Source organism: Calidris pugnax, unplaced genomic scaffold (assembly GCF_001431845.1).
Source record: "Calidris pugnax isolate Ruff unplaced genomic scaffold, ASM143184v1 scaffold102, whole genome shotgun sequence".
NCBI classification, from domain to species: domain Eukaryota; kingdom Metazoa; phylum Chordata; class Aves; order Charadriiformes; family Scolopacidae; genus Calidris; species Calidris pugnax.
Genome location: NW_015090846.1, coordinates 8747 through 21112, shown reverse-complemented (window position 1 = coordinate 21112; position 12366 = coordinate 8747). Strand labels below are relative to the sequence as shown.

General features: G+C 51.1%; 3 protein-coding genes across 4 annotated transcripts in view; 1 reads left to right on the top strand and 2 right to left on the bottom strand.

Annotated features, from left to right (window-relative positions):
* Positions 1-334, bottom strand: part of SET (SET nuclear proto-oncogene) — a 33948-nt gene extending 33614 nt beyond the window's left edge. Inside the window, exon 1 of one of the 2 annotated variants that reach the window (XM_014942805.1) lies at positions 124-334. In XM_014942805.1, coding sequence (XP_014798291.1) covers positions 124-283 — 160 coding nt within the window. In that variant the 5' untranslated portion in view covers positions 284-334. The remainder of the gene's footprint in view (positions 1-123) is intronic. The other variant, XM_014942806.1, reaches the window with a different exon arrangement.
* On the top strand, positions 214-6859 carry WDR34 (WD repeat domain 34). The gene is made up of 9 exons (XM_014942804.1): positions 214-359; positions 1071-1325; positions 2189-2298; positions 3296-3453; positions 3980-4089; positions 4368-4535; positions 4707-4939; positions 5726-5883; positions 6456-6859. The coding sequence occupies exons 1-9, from the start codon at positions 282-284 to the stop codon at positions 6692-6694; spliced, it is 1509 nt and encodes a 502-aa protein (XP_014798290.1). The 5' UTR covers positions 214-281; the 3' UTR covers positions 6695-6859.
* Positions 6850-12366, bottom strand: part of LOC106888473 (spectrin alpha chain, non-erythrocytic 1-like) — a gene marked incomplete at its 5' end in the record, with an annotated part of 14129 nt that continues 8612 nt past the window's right edge. Inside the window, 6 exons of the mRNA XM_014942724.1 lie at positions 6850-7181; positions 8281-8428; positions 8735-8881; positions 9347-9400; positions 9916-10112; positions 10622-10676. Coding sequence (XP_014798210.1) covers positions 7056-7181; positions 8281-8428; positions 8735-8881; positions 9347-9400; positions 9916-10112; positions 10622-10676 — 727 coding nt within the window. The remainder of the gene's footprint in view (positions 7182-8280; positions 8429-8734; positions 8882-9346; positions 9401-9915; positions 10113-10621; positions 10677-12366) is intronic.

Here is a 12366-nt window from a genome sequence, read left to right as displayed (position 1 = left end):
CGGGACCTGCCGGGAGAACGGCTGTGGCGGCCGCAGGGGAAGGAGAAGTCCCCGCCGGGCCGCCCCCGCTGGAGCCAGCCCCACACCCCTCTCCCACCCGGAGCCGCACAAACCCCCACACACCCTTCCCCAACATGGCACCCGCCCGGCTCCCTTTACCGCCCGCGGGTCGGTGGCTCCGTCGCTCGGCTGACGTCATCACTCGGCGCCTCACCCGTTTCCATGGGAACGGGCGGAGCGGGCGGTGGGACTCCCCGGGCCGCGACCCCCCGCTCGCCGCCATGTTCGCGGACCGGACGGTGGCCGGTGCTGAGGTGCAGTCGCTGTGGAGGAGCGCCCGGACTGCACGCTGCGAGGCGGTGAGACACCCCGAGGGATCCCGGGGCGGCTGCGGCCTTGCCCCGCGCTCTTATAGCGCCGGAGGGGCCGGGCCGGGGGCGGCCGTTGGGGGCGGCCTGCGCCTTCCCTCCCCCTGGCCCTGCCGAAGGGCTGGCCGGGCCCTGGCGCGGCCCCTCCGTGCCCGGTGAACCCGGGGCGGGACGGAGACCTTCCCCCGCTTGGAGGGGGTTGTATCGGTGCCGGTGCCCGGGGCAGAACCGGCGGAGGGTGGGCCCGAGGCGGCGGTGTCTGTCTGCTGGCTCTGCCCCTTTTGTGGCGTTTGACTGGTTTAGGCCCTTTTTACAAATCGGCAAAGAAACACACGTTGCAGCTGCCACAAAACTGGTGGTTTGAGAGCTGGTAACGCTGCGTTTGTCACCGTGTTGGGTGTTTGTGATTTCCTCAGGAGGCTCTGCCTTCCTGCTCTCTCTCCTCCAGCCCGTCCCACGCTGTGGATTCCACTGGCCTTCAGGCATCTCTGTTGTGTGTCAGAGCGTGTGATGGTCACAAATAAATCATCACCAACACCCTGACAGTTACATAGACACCCTGCTTTTAACTGTGAATCAGAGATGTGCAAATGTGCTTGTATGTCTCTATGAAGTCCCCAAAAGGGGAAGATGCTTTGAATGTTTTGTGCAGCATGCTCTTCTTTCTGTTTGGATTATAGGCTCTCTGTCTTCTTTTACTAGAAAAGCTGCCAGACTGGGAAAATTTCGACAGTAGAAACTGCAGTACAGTCTCATAGTAGCCGAGATGCTGGTGTGCAGACAGATCAAAGTAAAGATGCTGTCCAAGACTTCCAGCAAGAAGTCCAAGTGGACTACACTAGCCTTCTGTCATTCCTTCAGAGAGTGGAAGATGCTGTTATCAAAGAGCTAAATAAGAACTGGAAGAGCCGTGCCTTCGATGGCTTTGCAGTGAACTGGACGGATCAGACCGAAACAGTGAGTTGACAGAATTCAGATCCTTGCCAGTACCCAAGCAGAGCTGGTTGTAGCAGCTCTAACTCGTTAGTTCTATCTCTTACTGCTGTGGTTGCTCTTGCCAGATTCTAATAATTAGAAATTACTGGTTGTTTTTTTCCCCTCCAGCTTCCTCCCTTGCTTGTGACCTGCCCTTGCTTGGTAAAACTGTTCTTCCTGCTAGGGAGTGTGTTGCAGCAGCTTTGTGAGAAGGAAGCCTGCAGCTGGTGTAGGCTTATCTTCAGCTTCCAGTAGCCCCTTTAGAACATCCCAGCCTAGCTGTTATCTAGGAACAGTTGAAGTCAGTGATTTGGCAGCTCTTCCTACTTAGATGATGTTTGTGTAGTGTGCAGTGCTCAGGAGTGGGCGCAGTTTGTATTGGTCTGTATTTGTTGGTACAGTCATTTTCAAACCATTGCTTGTGAAGCTGGGTGAGTGCTAGACTCCTGCCTGGGGGGGCTGCTGTAAATCCTCAGGACACAGCCTGCCAGAGCTGTCGTGCAGCTCCTGAAGCGTGTAGTCTGTAAAAGTGAATTATGAGGAGACAGTTGGTTTGGTAGGGTTGTGTGTTATGGGGTTTTTTTTCCCCAGTAGGAAATGAACAACTTTTTCACAGATACCTATGTGCTGCCTGGAGAGAGGGGAAGGCAACGCTGTAACCACGGGATCACACACAGGGGTATGCACAGATCTCACTTCTCTGTGCTTGGATATTACTATGTGCTGCCTGGAGAGAGGGGAAGGCAATGCGGTAACCACAAGATCACACACAGGGGTGTGCACAGGTCTCACTTCTCTGTGCTTGGAAGATTGTCCCTTCAGTGGTTGAATTTGATCTGTTCCAGGTGTTGTGTTTGCACACACTGTCCTACCCAGAGGCTCAGGATCAAAACCTCCAGGTTACCAGCGTCTCGTGGAACGCAACCGGAGCCGTTGTCGCGTGTTCCTATGGCCGGTGAGTGTCTGACCAGATTGAGAGCACAACAGAGGTTGATGTGACATCTCAGACTGACCCAAGTCTTACATACGTTTGCTTTCTCTGTAGTAATAAACTAGACCTGTATATACACCTTAAGCAAATTAAATAATTCATATTCAAAGAAACAAAATCTTAGGGCAATCTTAAATTATGGCTTTTATTTCTTCTACCTGCCCCCGCCCCAAAAAAGGATGCATGTACTTTTACTGATTTGTTTCTAGATGGATTTTATTTGGAGGGAAAGTGTAAAGAGCAGATTTGCTTGCAAATACACGTGGGGGAGGTTTGGAGGTAGGTGCTTATCTGTATTGAAGATCGTGTTGTTTTAATGTGGTCTCTTGGCACCTCGAATGAACCTGGCACCCGTTCACGCCTGCGCCTGGTGCCATGGATGTGCACTAACAAACATTTAAGGATTTTTGAATTGAGGGTTGGACAAAACTTTGATCTAATCCACTGAATGGCTGTAGCAGCCTCTCCTTTCTGTGCCCTGCTACTGCCCTTGTTCCTTTTTCTCTTCCCTAGATTAAGAGCCCCAGCCAAAAGGGGATCCATTAGCTTAATGCACAGGGAAAAGCAAAACAGGGCAAACCTGTACGTTACCTGCCCCTGCTGCTCTTCCAGTCCACAGCTGTTTTCAGGTTGGAATGTGGTTTCCCTCAGTAGAATTCCCTTCTGTGAATTTATACAATCTCTATAAACTTTTAGCATCTATGACATCTTTTAATAAGGATTTCACAGATCAGCTACCCATTGGATAAAAAATTTCTCCTTTTATTTGGTCATATCTTGTCCAAGAAAAGAATTAAGAGCATCAGATAAAGGCAGTAGAAGTCAGGCTCAAAATAATTGCTTCCTGTCTGGATTGAAATCTCTAGAGCTGGAGCGTGTGGTGTGATTTGTGCAGGGCCACCAACACCATTTGATGGTTGTGGAGAATGTTCTCCACAAGATGTAGCTTTCTCCTCTTCAGGTTGGATGATGGGGACTGGAGCACAGAAAAATCCTACATCTGTACCTGGAATCTGGACAGAAGGGGGTTGAATCCGCAGCGCCCTGACCTAGTGGTGGATGTTCCCAGTTGTGTCATGTGCCTGGCTTTCCACCCCTCCCAGCCTGCGCTGGTCGCTGGTAGGTTGTTCTTACCTTGGATCCTACCTGAAATCTACCCTCATTTCCTTCAGCTTGGATCATTTTTTTTACCTCTCTCTCAGCTCAGCCTAAGATTTCTTGCCACAGTGATGGCGGCTCCTCAAACTGAGGAACTAATGCTCACAACGTGGACGGGTGGAACTGTTGGTTCCAGACTGGGACTTGCTGCTCTTCCAGTGGCATCTTCTCAGAGAGAGATGGTAGAAGGAAATTCAGCCCTGGGTGGAAGTGGGAGGAGAGTACATATTTTAGAGCTACATCCTCTCACACCAGCGCTGACTGAGCCAGTGTATGGCTGCCAGTCCTCTGAGGCTGGTGGGCCCTTGTCTTTGTCACTCTTTCTGCTGGGAATTGCTTGTCCCAGAACTTGGGTCACGCTCACTGACAATAAGAGAAGTTGTCCCCAGTTCTGTGGCAGTAACAGCACCAGCTGCCCCTTGCATTGCTCGTGTTTACGCGCCGTTACCCCTTCTTAGATGTTTTATTGGCATCTTTGTCCTTTCAGGTGGCCTGTTCAGCGGGGAGCTGGTGGTGTGGGACACCAGCAGAACAGAAGACCCTGTGATGTGGAGAACAGGGCTGACAGATGACACTCACACCGACCCAGTCTATCAGGTAATGGAGACCATCTACCACAGACATGGCTCGGGGATGCGAGAGTTGTCATTGCTCCAGTCCATCCCTTCAGTTGTTGGTCACCTTACTGGTGGAACCACAGAAACCCCAGGACAGAATTCAGCCCTGAATTCTCTCCCAGCAGAAGCTGGTTTGGTGCCACCATCACTGCCTGCCACCCGGCCCTGCTCTGTGTTTTGGCAGGTCAGGGGACTGCAGGCTGCTGAGTGGGGGTTGTGACAGTCCCTCTCACCAGGACCTCGTGGGGTTTGGCACAGGTTGGCTGGATTCCTGACGCCAAGCACAGAAACCACCACCGGCTGCTGAGTGTGTCGACGGACGGAAAGATCCTGGTGTGGAGGGAGGAGCGAGACGGTCGGCTGGTCTTGGCCGAGGGGTTCGCCGTGGTGGCTCAGCAGGTCCCACGCAACGCTCAGCTGAAGAAGGTGAGTTGAGCAGTTCAAAGAGGGCTCATCTGACAAAAACACCCTGGAACCCACATGGCAGAACTTGCCCTTCACATGTGAAGGGCCAGGAGAAGGCCCTGCTGCTCCAACCACACGCGTGTTGACCTGGAGCCCAACTATCACAGCAGCTTTGTCCTTTTTCTCTCCTAGTTGGCCTGGGGGGAGGCGGCCGTGGGTGTGACCTCGCTGTCCTTCTCACACTTCGATCCCCACGTGTTCGTTGTGGGTGTGGAAGGTGGATACTCCCTCAAGTGCTCCATGGCAGCAGAGACACCAGCTCTCCATCGCACGGGCAGTTCTGTTCCCCTCAGGGCACCAGCAGAGCTCGCCTTCTCCCCGCACGGTGGCCCCGTCTACTCCGTGAGCTGCTCGCCCTTCCACAGGCAAGTGCCACCAGTGAACACCAGTGCTGTGTGTTGGACACAATCACTGCCAGGCTCTAAACATGCACTTGTCAAATAGTCCCTGGGGTGGGGGTGTGTGTATGATCAGTTCCAAAAAAGGGTCACCTGGCATTGGGAACGTCATCAAGGAACTTCCCATCGTAGGAGAAACAAAGTCCATTGGCTCTGGTGAAGCTGTGTGTGGGCACGGCACGAGTAACACCAAACTGCACCTGCTCTCAGGCCAGCACAGACCATCCACACCTTCCTTAGCACATCCTGGATGTTAAAGATTGATTTAAAGACAAAGGGAGGAGCTGAAAGAGTCATTTACTTACCAGGGGTTCAGTGAGCTGCCCATCACAGATCTTACCAGCAGCTCCGGTCTCTGCCGGCGTTTACCCACCGCCCGTGGCAGAGGCCCCAACCCCTGTTTCTATGAAACGTCGTGCTGAGGGCCCTGGTTGGCATTTAATTTGCATGAGACAAACCCGGCTCTAACAATGCCCATCTCTAGATCAGCGATTCTCAGGCATCCACAACCCACCACCAGCACTCGGGGGGACAACGTGAGCCCTCATTAAACTTAATTGAGGGCAGTAACAAAGCCCTGTCTCTACAGACACAGCCCAGGCTACGGCTTGGAAATCGCTGCTTTAGGAAACGCACTTGGACCTTTGCAAACCAGCAGTATTGTCCAGGGTCATGCTCTGTGACTGATTTTTTGTTCTCTAACTTTAACAATAAAGCCAAAAAAAGCTATTTTTTGCTTCCTCCCACCCCCAGGAACCTCTTTCTGAGCTGTGGGACTGACGGACAGGTTCACTTGCACTCCATGTTGCAGACACAACCCCTCCTCTCCCTCCAGTTATCAAAGAAATACCTCTTCTGTGTCCGCTGGTCTCCAGTTCGACCACTGGTCTTCGCAGCTGCCTCTGGGGAAGGCAAGTAACAGCAGGCGCCTATTCTTAGACATAAAATTAACATCATGCTGGGTGTTAATTAATACAAGTTAATTGTACTGATTAGCACTTCCCACAAGCAGAGAGCAGTGATGATGGTTTGTACTGTGCAATTAGTGTAACGGAGTCATTTCTCACTCGCAGGATGACTTCAGTCAGGGTTATTTTTCACTGTTGACGACACCTTCGCTTCTGGTGCCATTCATGGGGATAGAACGTGGCAAGACAATCATGGCTGACAGTTACTTCCAGCTTCTTTGGTTTTGCCATTTACTTCTAGAGCTAATGGTTTAAAACAAGAACTTTTTTCTTAGAAAAGTGCCCAAACATTTTTGAGTTAAGGAGTGGAGATTTCACAGAATTTGACGAGCTGGTTTCAGGTCTCCGAGAGCAGAATAAATCTGTGCTGTCAGCTGCCTGTTACAGCCTGGACACCATCAGAGGGAAGGGGAAACAGGCTAAAAAGAACAACTCCAGACTAAGTAGATACTTAATCAGCTGTACGGCAACAGACGTTGTGTTTAAAAGCTGCAATAAGTGTTCCTGTTTTACAGGAGACGTGCACCTGTTTGACTTTGAGAAGAGCTCACAGAAACCAGCCCTCTCCATAAAGCAGGCCTCGGGCGACCGCCCCGTGTACTGTCTGGAATTTAACCCCAAGCAGAGTCGGCTCCTGGCCGCAGGGGACGCTGCTGGTACCCTCAGAGTCTGGCAGCTGAGCTCGGACTTCACCGAGCAGGGACCCAGGGAAATGACTCACCTGGAGCAGCTGGCCAGCGAGATCGCGGACTGAGGCGGCCACACGACCAGCTGGTGAAGCTCGTTACCACCCTGACTCCAGGAAAAGTTGCCCACTCACCTCTGTGTCAGCCTGTGAAACACACCCAACTACCACAGCTGGAGTTTCACCCACGAAACATTTGCATTTAGCCATTAAACACAAGATGATGTGGTTCGACCAGTAACTTTTATTGAAGCACACTGCAATATGTTTGTTTTCCCTAAGAGTTTCAAGCTAAGCACTTTAAGGTTACATCATAAAGTAACATTGATTATTGTAGAGCACAAAGAGAGAGAGAGAGGGAGACACATGCAGAGCTACAGTCAGCAAACGTGAGCATGTTCTTTGCAACTTTTGGTACTAGTGTTTTAGATCAATTCACAAAGAGTGAACGTGTAAATTCTATGTAGTCGTAGGCAGAAGGAAGTTCTCTGCCTTTGCCATCCATGTAGGGCTTCATGTGAGAAATGCAGTAATCGGCTTGTTCCCGGGTCAGGTTCTGAAAGACAAGGAGAGGAGGAGGTGGGGATGGGCACGGGGAGGCTGGGGATGGGGCACTCACCAGGACCCTCCTGTCCCCGGGGGCACAGCTCGGGGCAGAAGCCAGAGCAGCAGAACTGCCCCCGGCGTGGAAACGCTCTCGGCTGTTCGTGCTGTTGGGCTGAAGGTTGGGAGCTCTGACCCGAGTCTTCCCAGCAAAGAGAAGGCAGAGGAGGTAACTGATAGGAAGAAACGGTGCAACCTCTTTATTTCTCTGCCAGCTGGTGGGATTCAGACAGGAAAAACTTGCTGCCTTGGCATCAGGTTCTGAAAGACAAGGAGAGGAGGAGGTGGGGATATGTGAGAAATGCAGTAATCGGCTTGTTCCCGGGTCAGGTTCTGAAAGACAAGGAGAGGAGGAGGAGGTGGGGACGGGCACGGGGAGGCTGGGGATGGGGCACTCACCAGGATCCTCCTGTCCCCGGGGGCACAGCTCGGGGCAGAAGCCAGAGCAGCAGAACTGCCCCCGGCGTGGAAACGCTCTCGGCTGTTCGTGCTGTTGGGCTGAAGGTTGGGAGCTCTGACCCGAGTCTTCCCAGCAAAGAGAAGGCAGAGGAGGTAACTGATAGGAAGAAACGGTGCAACCTCTTTATTTCTCTGCCAGCTGGTGGGATTCAGACAGGAAAAACTTGCTGCCTTGGCAGGGCCGTGAGAGGGAGGAGATGTTCGACTGAGCGTAGGCTTAAGTTTCTCCTTTGAATCACTGTCTGGAGAAACATCTCCCTCTAGCCTCCAAGTGACTCAAGGAAAGCATGAGTTTCTGAGGATGGACACACTAAAGGCACCCCCTTCCCAGGGCTTTGAGTAGCTCTTGTTTTACTCAACCCGAGTAGTTCTCTGGCAGTTAAAGCTTTTCCCCTGTAGAGCCAAGAAAGCAGCTGGGTAGGGCTGTAACATCATCCCTGTTTGCTGCTGAGGACACCTCTCCTCTGCAGGTTCAGAACTGACTCAACTGCAGTGACACGAACCTCCGAGCAAGGAGTGCTGGTCCTTGTGAACAGTCTATCACCAAAAAGCCTCCATCTCTTCCTCCCTGCTGGGCCCCAACCAGCACTCACCTGGTAGAGCTCCTCCTTGGTCACGTAGGGCTTCCCCTCCGAGCTGAGGGCGCGGAAGGCGCTCTCGATCTCCTCGCTGGATTTCACGTTCTCCGTTTCCCTGCTGATCATGAACGCCATGTACTCCTGCAGCGAGACGTGTCCATCCCTGCCGGTGAAACACAGCCTGTGAGCACTGCTGTCAGTAACACCCCAGCACAGCCCTTCCCAGCCCTCCCAAAAAGAGTGAAAGTCTTAATGCAGGAGACTGTCACCATCAGATCATTTTCTAAATGGAACTTCCTCTTCGTGAGCATCAGTCTTACCTTCATAAAGACTCTTAGATGAATTATGAAAACAACCATAGCCTCTTCCCAGCAGAAGGAAGCTCACGGTATGTGTGAGACCTTCCAGCCAACTCCCCAAAGAATACAGATTTTTTACAACATAAGAATAAAAGGTCCAACCCACTCACCTGTTGGGATCCACAGTGTCAAGAATAGACTCAAACTCTGGGTCTGGCTCTCCTTCCTCAACCATGGGCAGGTCGTAGCCGAGAGAGCGCAAGCAGGACTTAAACTCCTGGTGATTAAGTCGTCCAGATTTGTCCTTGTCAAAGTGCCTAAAAACATAAAAATAAACCCTCATATTTTTTTAAGTGTCAGTTGTTGACTGAAAGCTACACACCTGAAAACTAGAACAGGTTATAACCAGCCACTACTCTGGGCAAATGAGCACGACTCAGAGAACAGTCCCTACCTAACACACATAAATGTGAGGACAAATTCTTTACTTTGCCTGAAAAGCATTCAAAAAATGGCTGTAGTGCCAGTGGAACTCCTTGGTGCTCCCAGTTCCTACACCACTGCCCAGCAGAGGCTCTGGTGCGGCCGTGGCTGCACCCAGCCAGCAGCGGGTGTCCCTGCGGGTTCCTGCCACCTGGCTGGGATCAGAGAGCTCAGCACAAACTGGGCACACAACAAAGGAGCTACAAACACATCGGCCAGAGAATCACATCAACAGGAGCCCTCCACGTGCCACACGTATCTCAGGAGCACTCCTCTGGCACGCGTTCCCTGCCACTCACTTGAACATCATGCTGAACTCCTTCAGGGCCTCCTCAGTGACTCCGGTGGTGTTTCTGAAAAGGAAGAAAGAAGTTCATGAACAGTTCCTGAACTGCAGAGCTCTGCTGGATTCCGCCTGCCCCAAGCCAACGAATGCATTGGCAGGTGAGGAGAAATGTGAGCAAACAACACGTTACATCCCCACGGCTCGATGGACTGAATCAATCCTCTAAGATAGAACCATAGAATGGTCAGAGTTGGAAAGGACCTTAAAGATCATCCAGTTCCAACCCCCTGCCCTGGGCAGGGACACCTCCCACCAGACCAGGCTGCTCAAAGCCCCCATCCAGCCTGGCCTTGAACCCCTCCAGGGATGGGGCCAGCTCTTGCCATTGCTAATGGCCAACTGGAACTATTTCCAAAACCACAGAGAGCCAGGAGGTGGCAGGGATTTCCAGCCTCACTGCGCCCATTAATCAGAGCACAGGAGACTCATTAACACAGAGCTGGGGAGGTTTGTTTTCACCCACAGGCTGATGGGTCTCCCCTCTTCCATCCCCCTTTACGCTGCAGGAGGGTCGGGCAGTACCGAGCTTGGATCTGCTGCTCCAGGTTGTGCTGCATCCTCATCCCCAGCTGGTCGAGCTGGTCCCACTGCTGCGCCAGCCCCACCGTGCTGTGCTCTGTGTATTTGTTGTCCAAGATAAGGGCCTCTTCCATGGCTGCCCCAAGGTCCTCAATCTTCTTCAGCTGGCTCCTCATAGCTCGGATCTCTTGGTGCTTGCGCTGTTAGGAAGGAGGAGAGAGGAGAAAAAAAAAAAATAAAAATCAAAGAGTGTAAAAAAACTCAATAAACCCTTAAGAGTTAAAAGTTAGAACACAGGCTGGCAGGGAGGAAGGGTTATACTCTTCTTTTTATACTGGGATTTGTAAAATAGTATTCAAAACAATGTTTCTCTTCATGCACACTACTGGAAACCAAGAGGGCTTGCAAACCAATTCTTAAGACAAAAACCCCTCTTATTAGGAAATGTGCTGAAAATACTGTATCTGATCTGCCCTTCCCCGCTCATTCAGAAAAAAGAACAAAAAGAAAAACTACATCAGACTGCAGTTAAATGGCTTGTGATATAAGCAGACATCAGATATGTAAATAGGTAATCCCAAAGGTCTCCTCAGTACTCAAAATGTGTAAAATCAATTAAGATTTTACCATATAATTACATGCATTTCCATTCCCACCCTGTGTTCCTGAGCTGGGAAAGGTGTTTCAGCAAGAGCTGAGCATCACTCACTTTAGTGGCTTCCAGCTGCGATTCCAGCGTTCCCGATTCCTCCACCATGCAAGACCTAAACACAGAACCACAGTGAGAGCGTGCACTTATCCCATCCCAAATGGCAGGTGGGGCTTGAAATTAACAGTCCTTCCTTGAAATTAAAAATCCTTACAGCAGTTATTATCCTCTTGTAGATATTTAAAACACTATTTTTTTTGTGTTGTGTTTATTCTGACTCATCCTATTTCAGACCGACACGTTTACATCTTGTTTGGTTCTTATTTCTTTATGTAGTTAATTTCTAGCCCCATTTGAAAGGCAACGGGATCAGCAGCCACACGTCATGCCAGATCCAAAGCGCCCGCTTCACTGGACCTGATGAAATTAGACACAGTGCAGTCCCCCCCCTTCCCCCCCGTGCCCCGCACACACACACACACACCCCCCAACTACAGGTGACTCACTGGAGATGGGGCTCTATTCGCCAGGAAGGTACAGAGGTGTGTTACGTGGGGATAAAATGAGGGGAAAAGACCTTGAAAACTACTGGTTTGGTTTAAAAGCAATCTTAATATGGCATAATCTGTGCAGGAATTCACAGCCCTCCCCTACACAGCAGCAGCTGGTGGAGAGTTGTCTTTCCCACCCCACCTCTCCCATCCTGTGCCCAGAGAAACTGAGGCACGGCCGCTCCTCAGTCCCATTTCCACATGGAGCTTCTAGGCAGCCTGCAGCCCCCGCGGTGATGGCCTCCGAGACCTACTGCAGGGAGGTCTCTGGATGCTGCTTTTTCACCCCCTCAAAGTTCCCAAGCAACCTCCAAGCCGCAGCGTTTAAGACCCTCTGTCCTTCCAACACGTACGGGGAGACTTCACACTGAACAGGCTGCACAGGGGCAGCACGTCTGGGCACGGTGCAGGTGGGCTGTCCTCACTTTTGACCCTGTCATATTTAAGTTCCTAAAATCCAAGTCATTGGTATTTAAAGCCACTAAAACTGGGCTTTCATCCCCACTGAAATCTACCCTACAGGCTTTTGAGCTTCCCCAAAAGGGGGTTCTTTCAAGCGCTGAATCACTCTGCAGCAATGCAAACGCACCACAGGTCTGGGTGTTTTCTCACCACAGGGTTAAGGCTCGGGTTCAACACACCTCTAAGAGATGAAGCACACACCCAGAGCCCTGCGCAGGAAACTGGGAACCAGCTGTGGCACGGAAAGAGTCAACAGGGAAACAAACCTCCAAGCATCTCTAAGCCGTGAGAGTTAGTCGGAAGGAAAGCGAGCCTTGGAATTAAAGGGTGCATTTGAAAACCAAAGTGAGGTAAGAAAATAAGAGGAAAAAAACCTTCCAGATAGATCATCCCCAACTTCATACTGATAGACACGAATGACACGACGATATGCTATGCTAGTCAAAGAAAAGAAATCAAGTAAATTCCAAAAGGGAGAAAAAGAACAGAGGAAAGAACACACCCAAACACGGCCACGGCTCCACGGTGCAGTGGAGCCACACTCCAAGCCAGCAGCACCTCGCAGCAAACGCAGGCAAGTACTCAAAGAAAGAAAACACCGGTTGCACATACACAAAAATAATCTGTTATTATTTTCATGTAAGCCACAAAAAAGTGAGTCTCGCTAAGAGACAAATTGAAGCCTTGCAGTTCACTCATCTACAGATTCTTTAAAGACATTCTTCTTCCTAAACTCCAAATTCTTCTCCCTCCTGGCAGCGCTGGGCACACACAAGCAGCTCTGAAAAGCAC

Excerpts from the sequence above, each read along its gene's own strand:
- WDR34 (XM_014942804.1), top strand. The coding sequence starts at position 282 with ATGTTCGCGGACCGGACGGTGGCCGGTGCTGAGGTGCAGTCGCTGTGG. Across the intron at positions 2,299-3,295 it reads GTCGCGTGTTCCTATGGCCG|GTTGGATGATGGGGACTGGA; the intron begins GTGAGTGTCTGA and ends TCTCCTCTTCAG. Across the intron at positions 4,536-4,706 it reads GCAACGCTCAGCTGAAGAAG|TTGGCCTGGGGGGAGGCGGC; the intron begins GTGAGTTGAGCA and ends TTTCTCTCCTAG.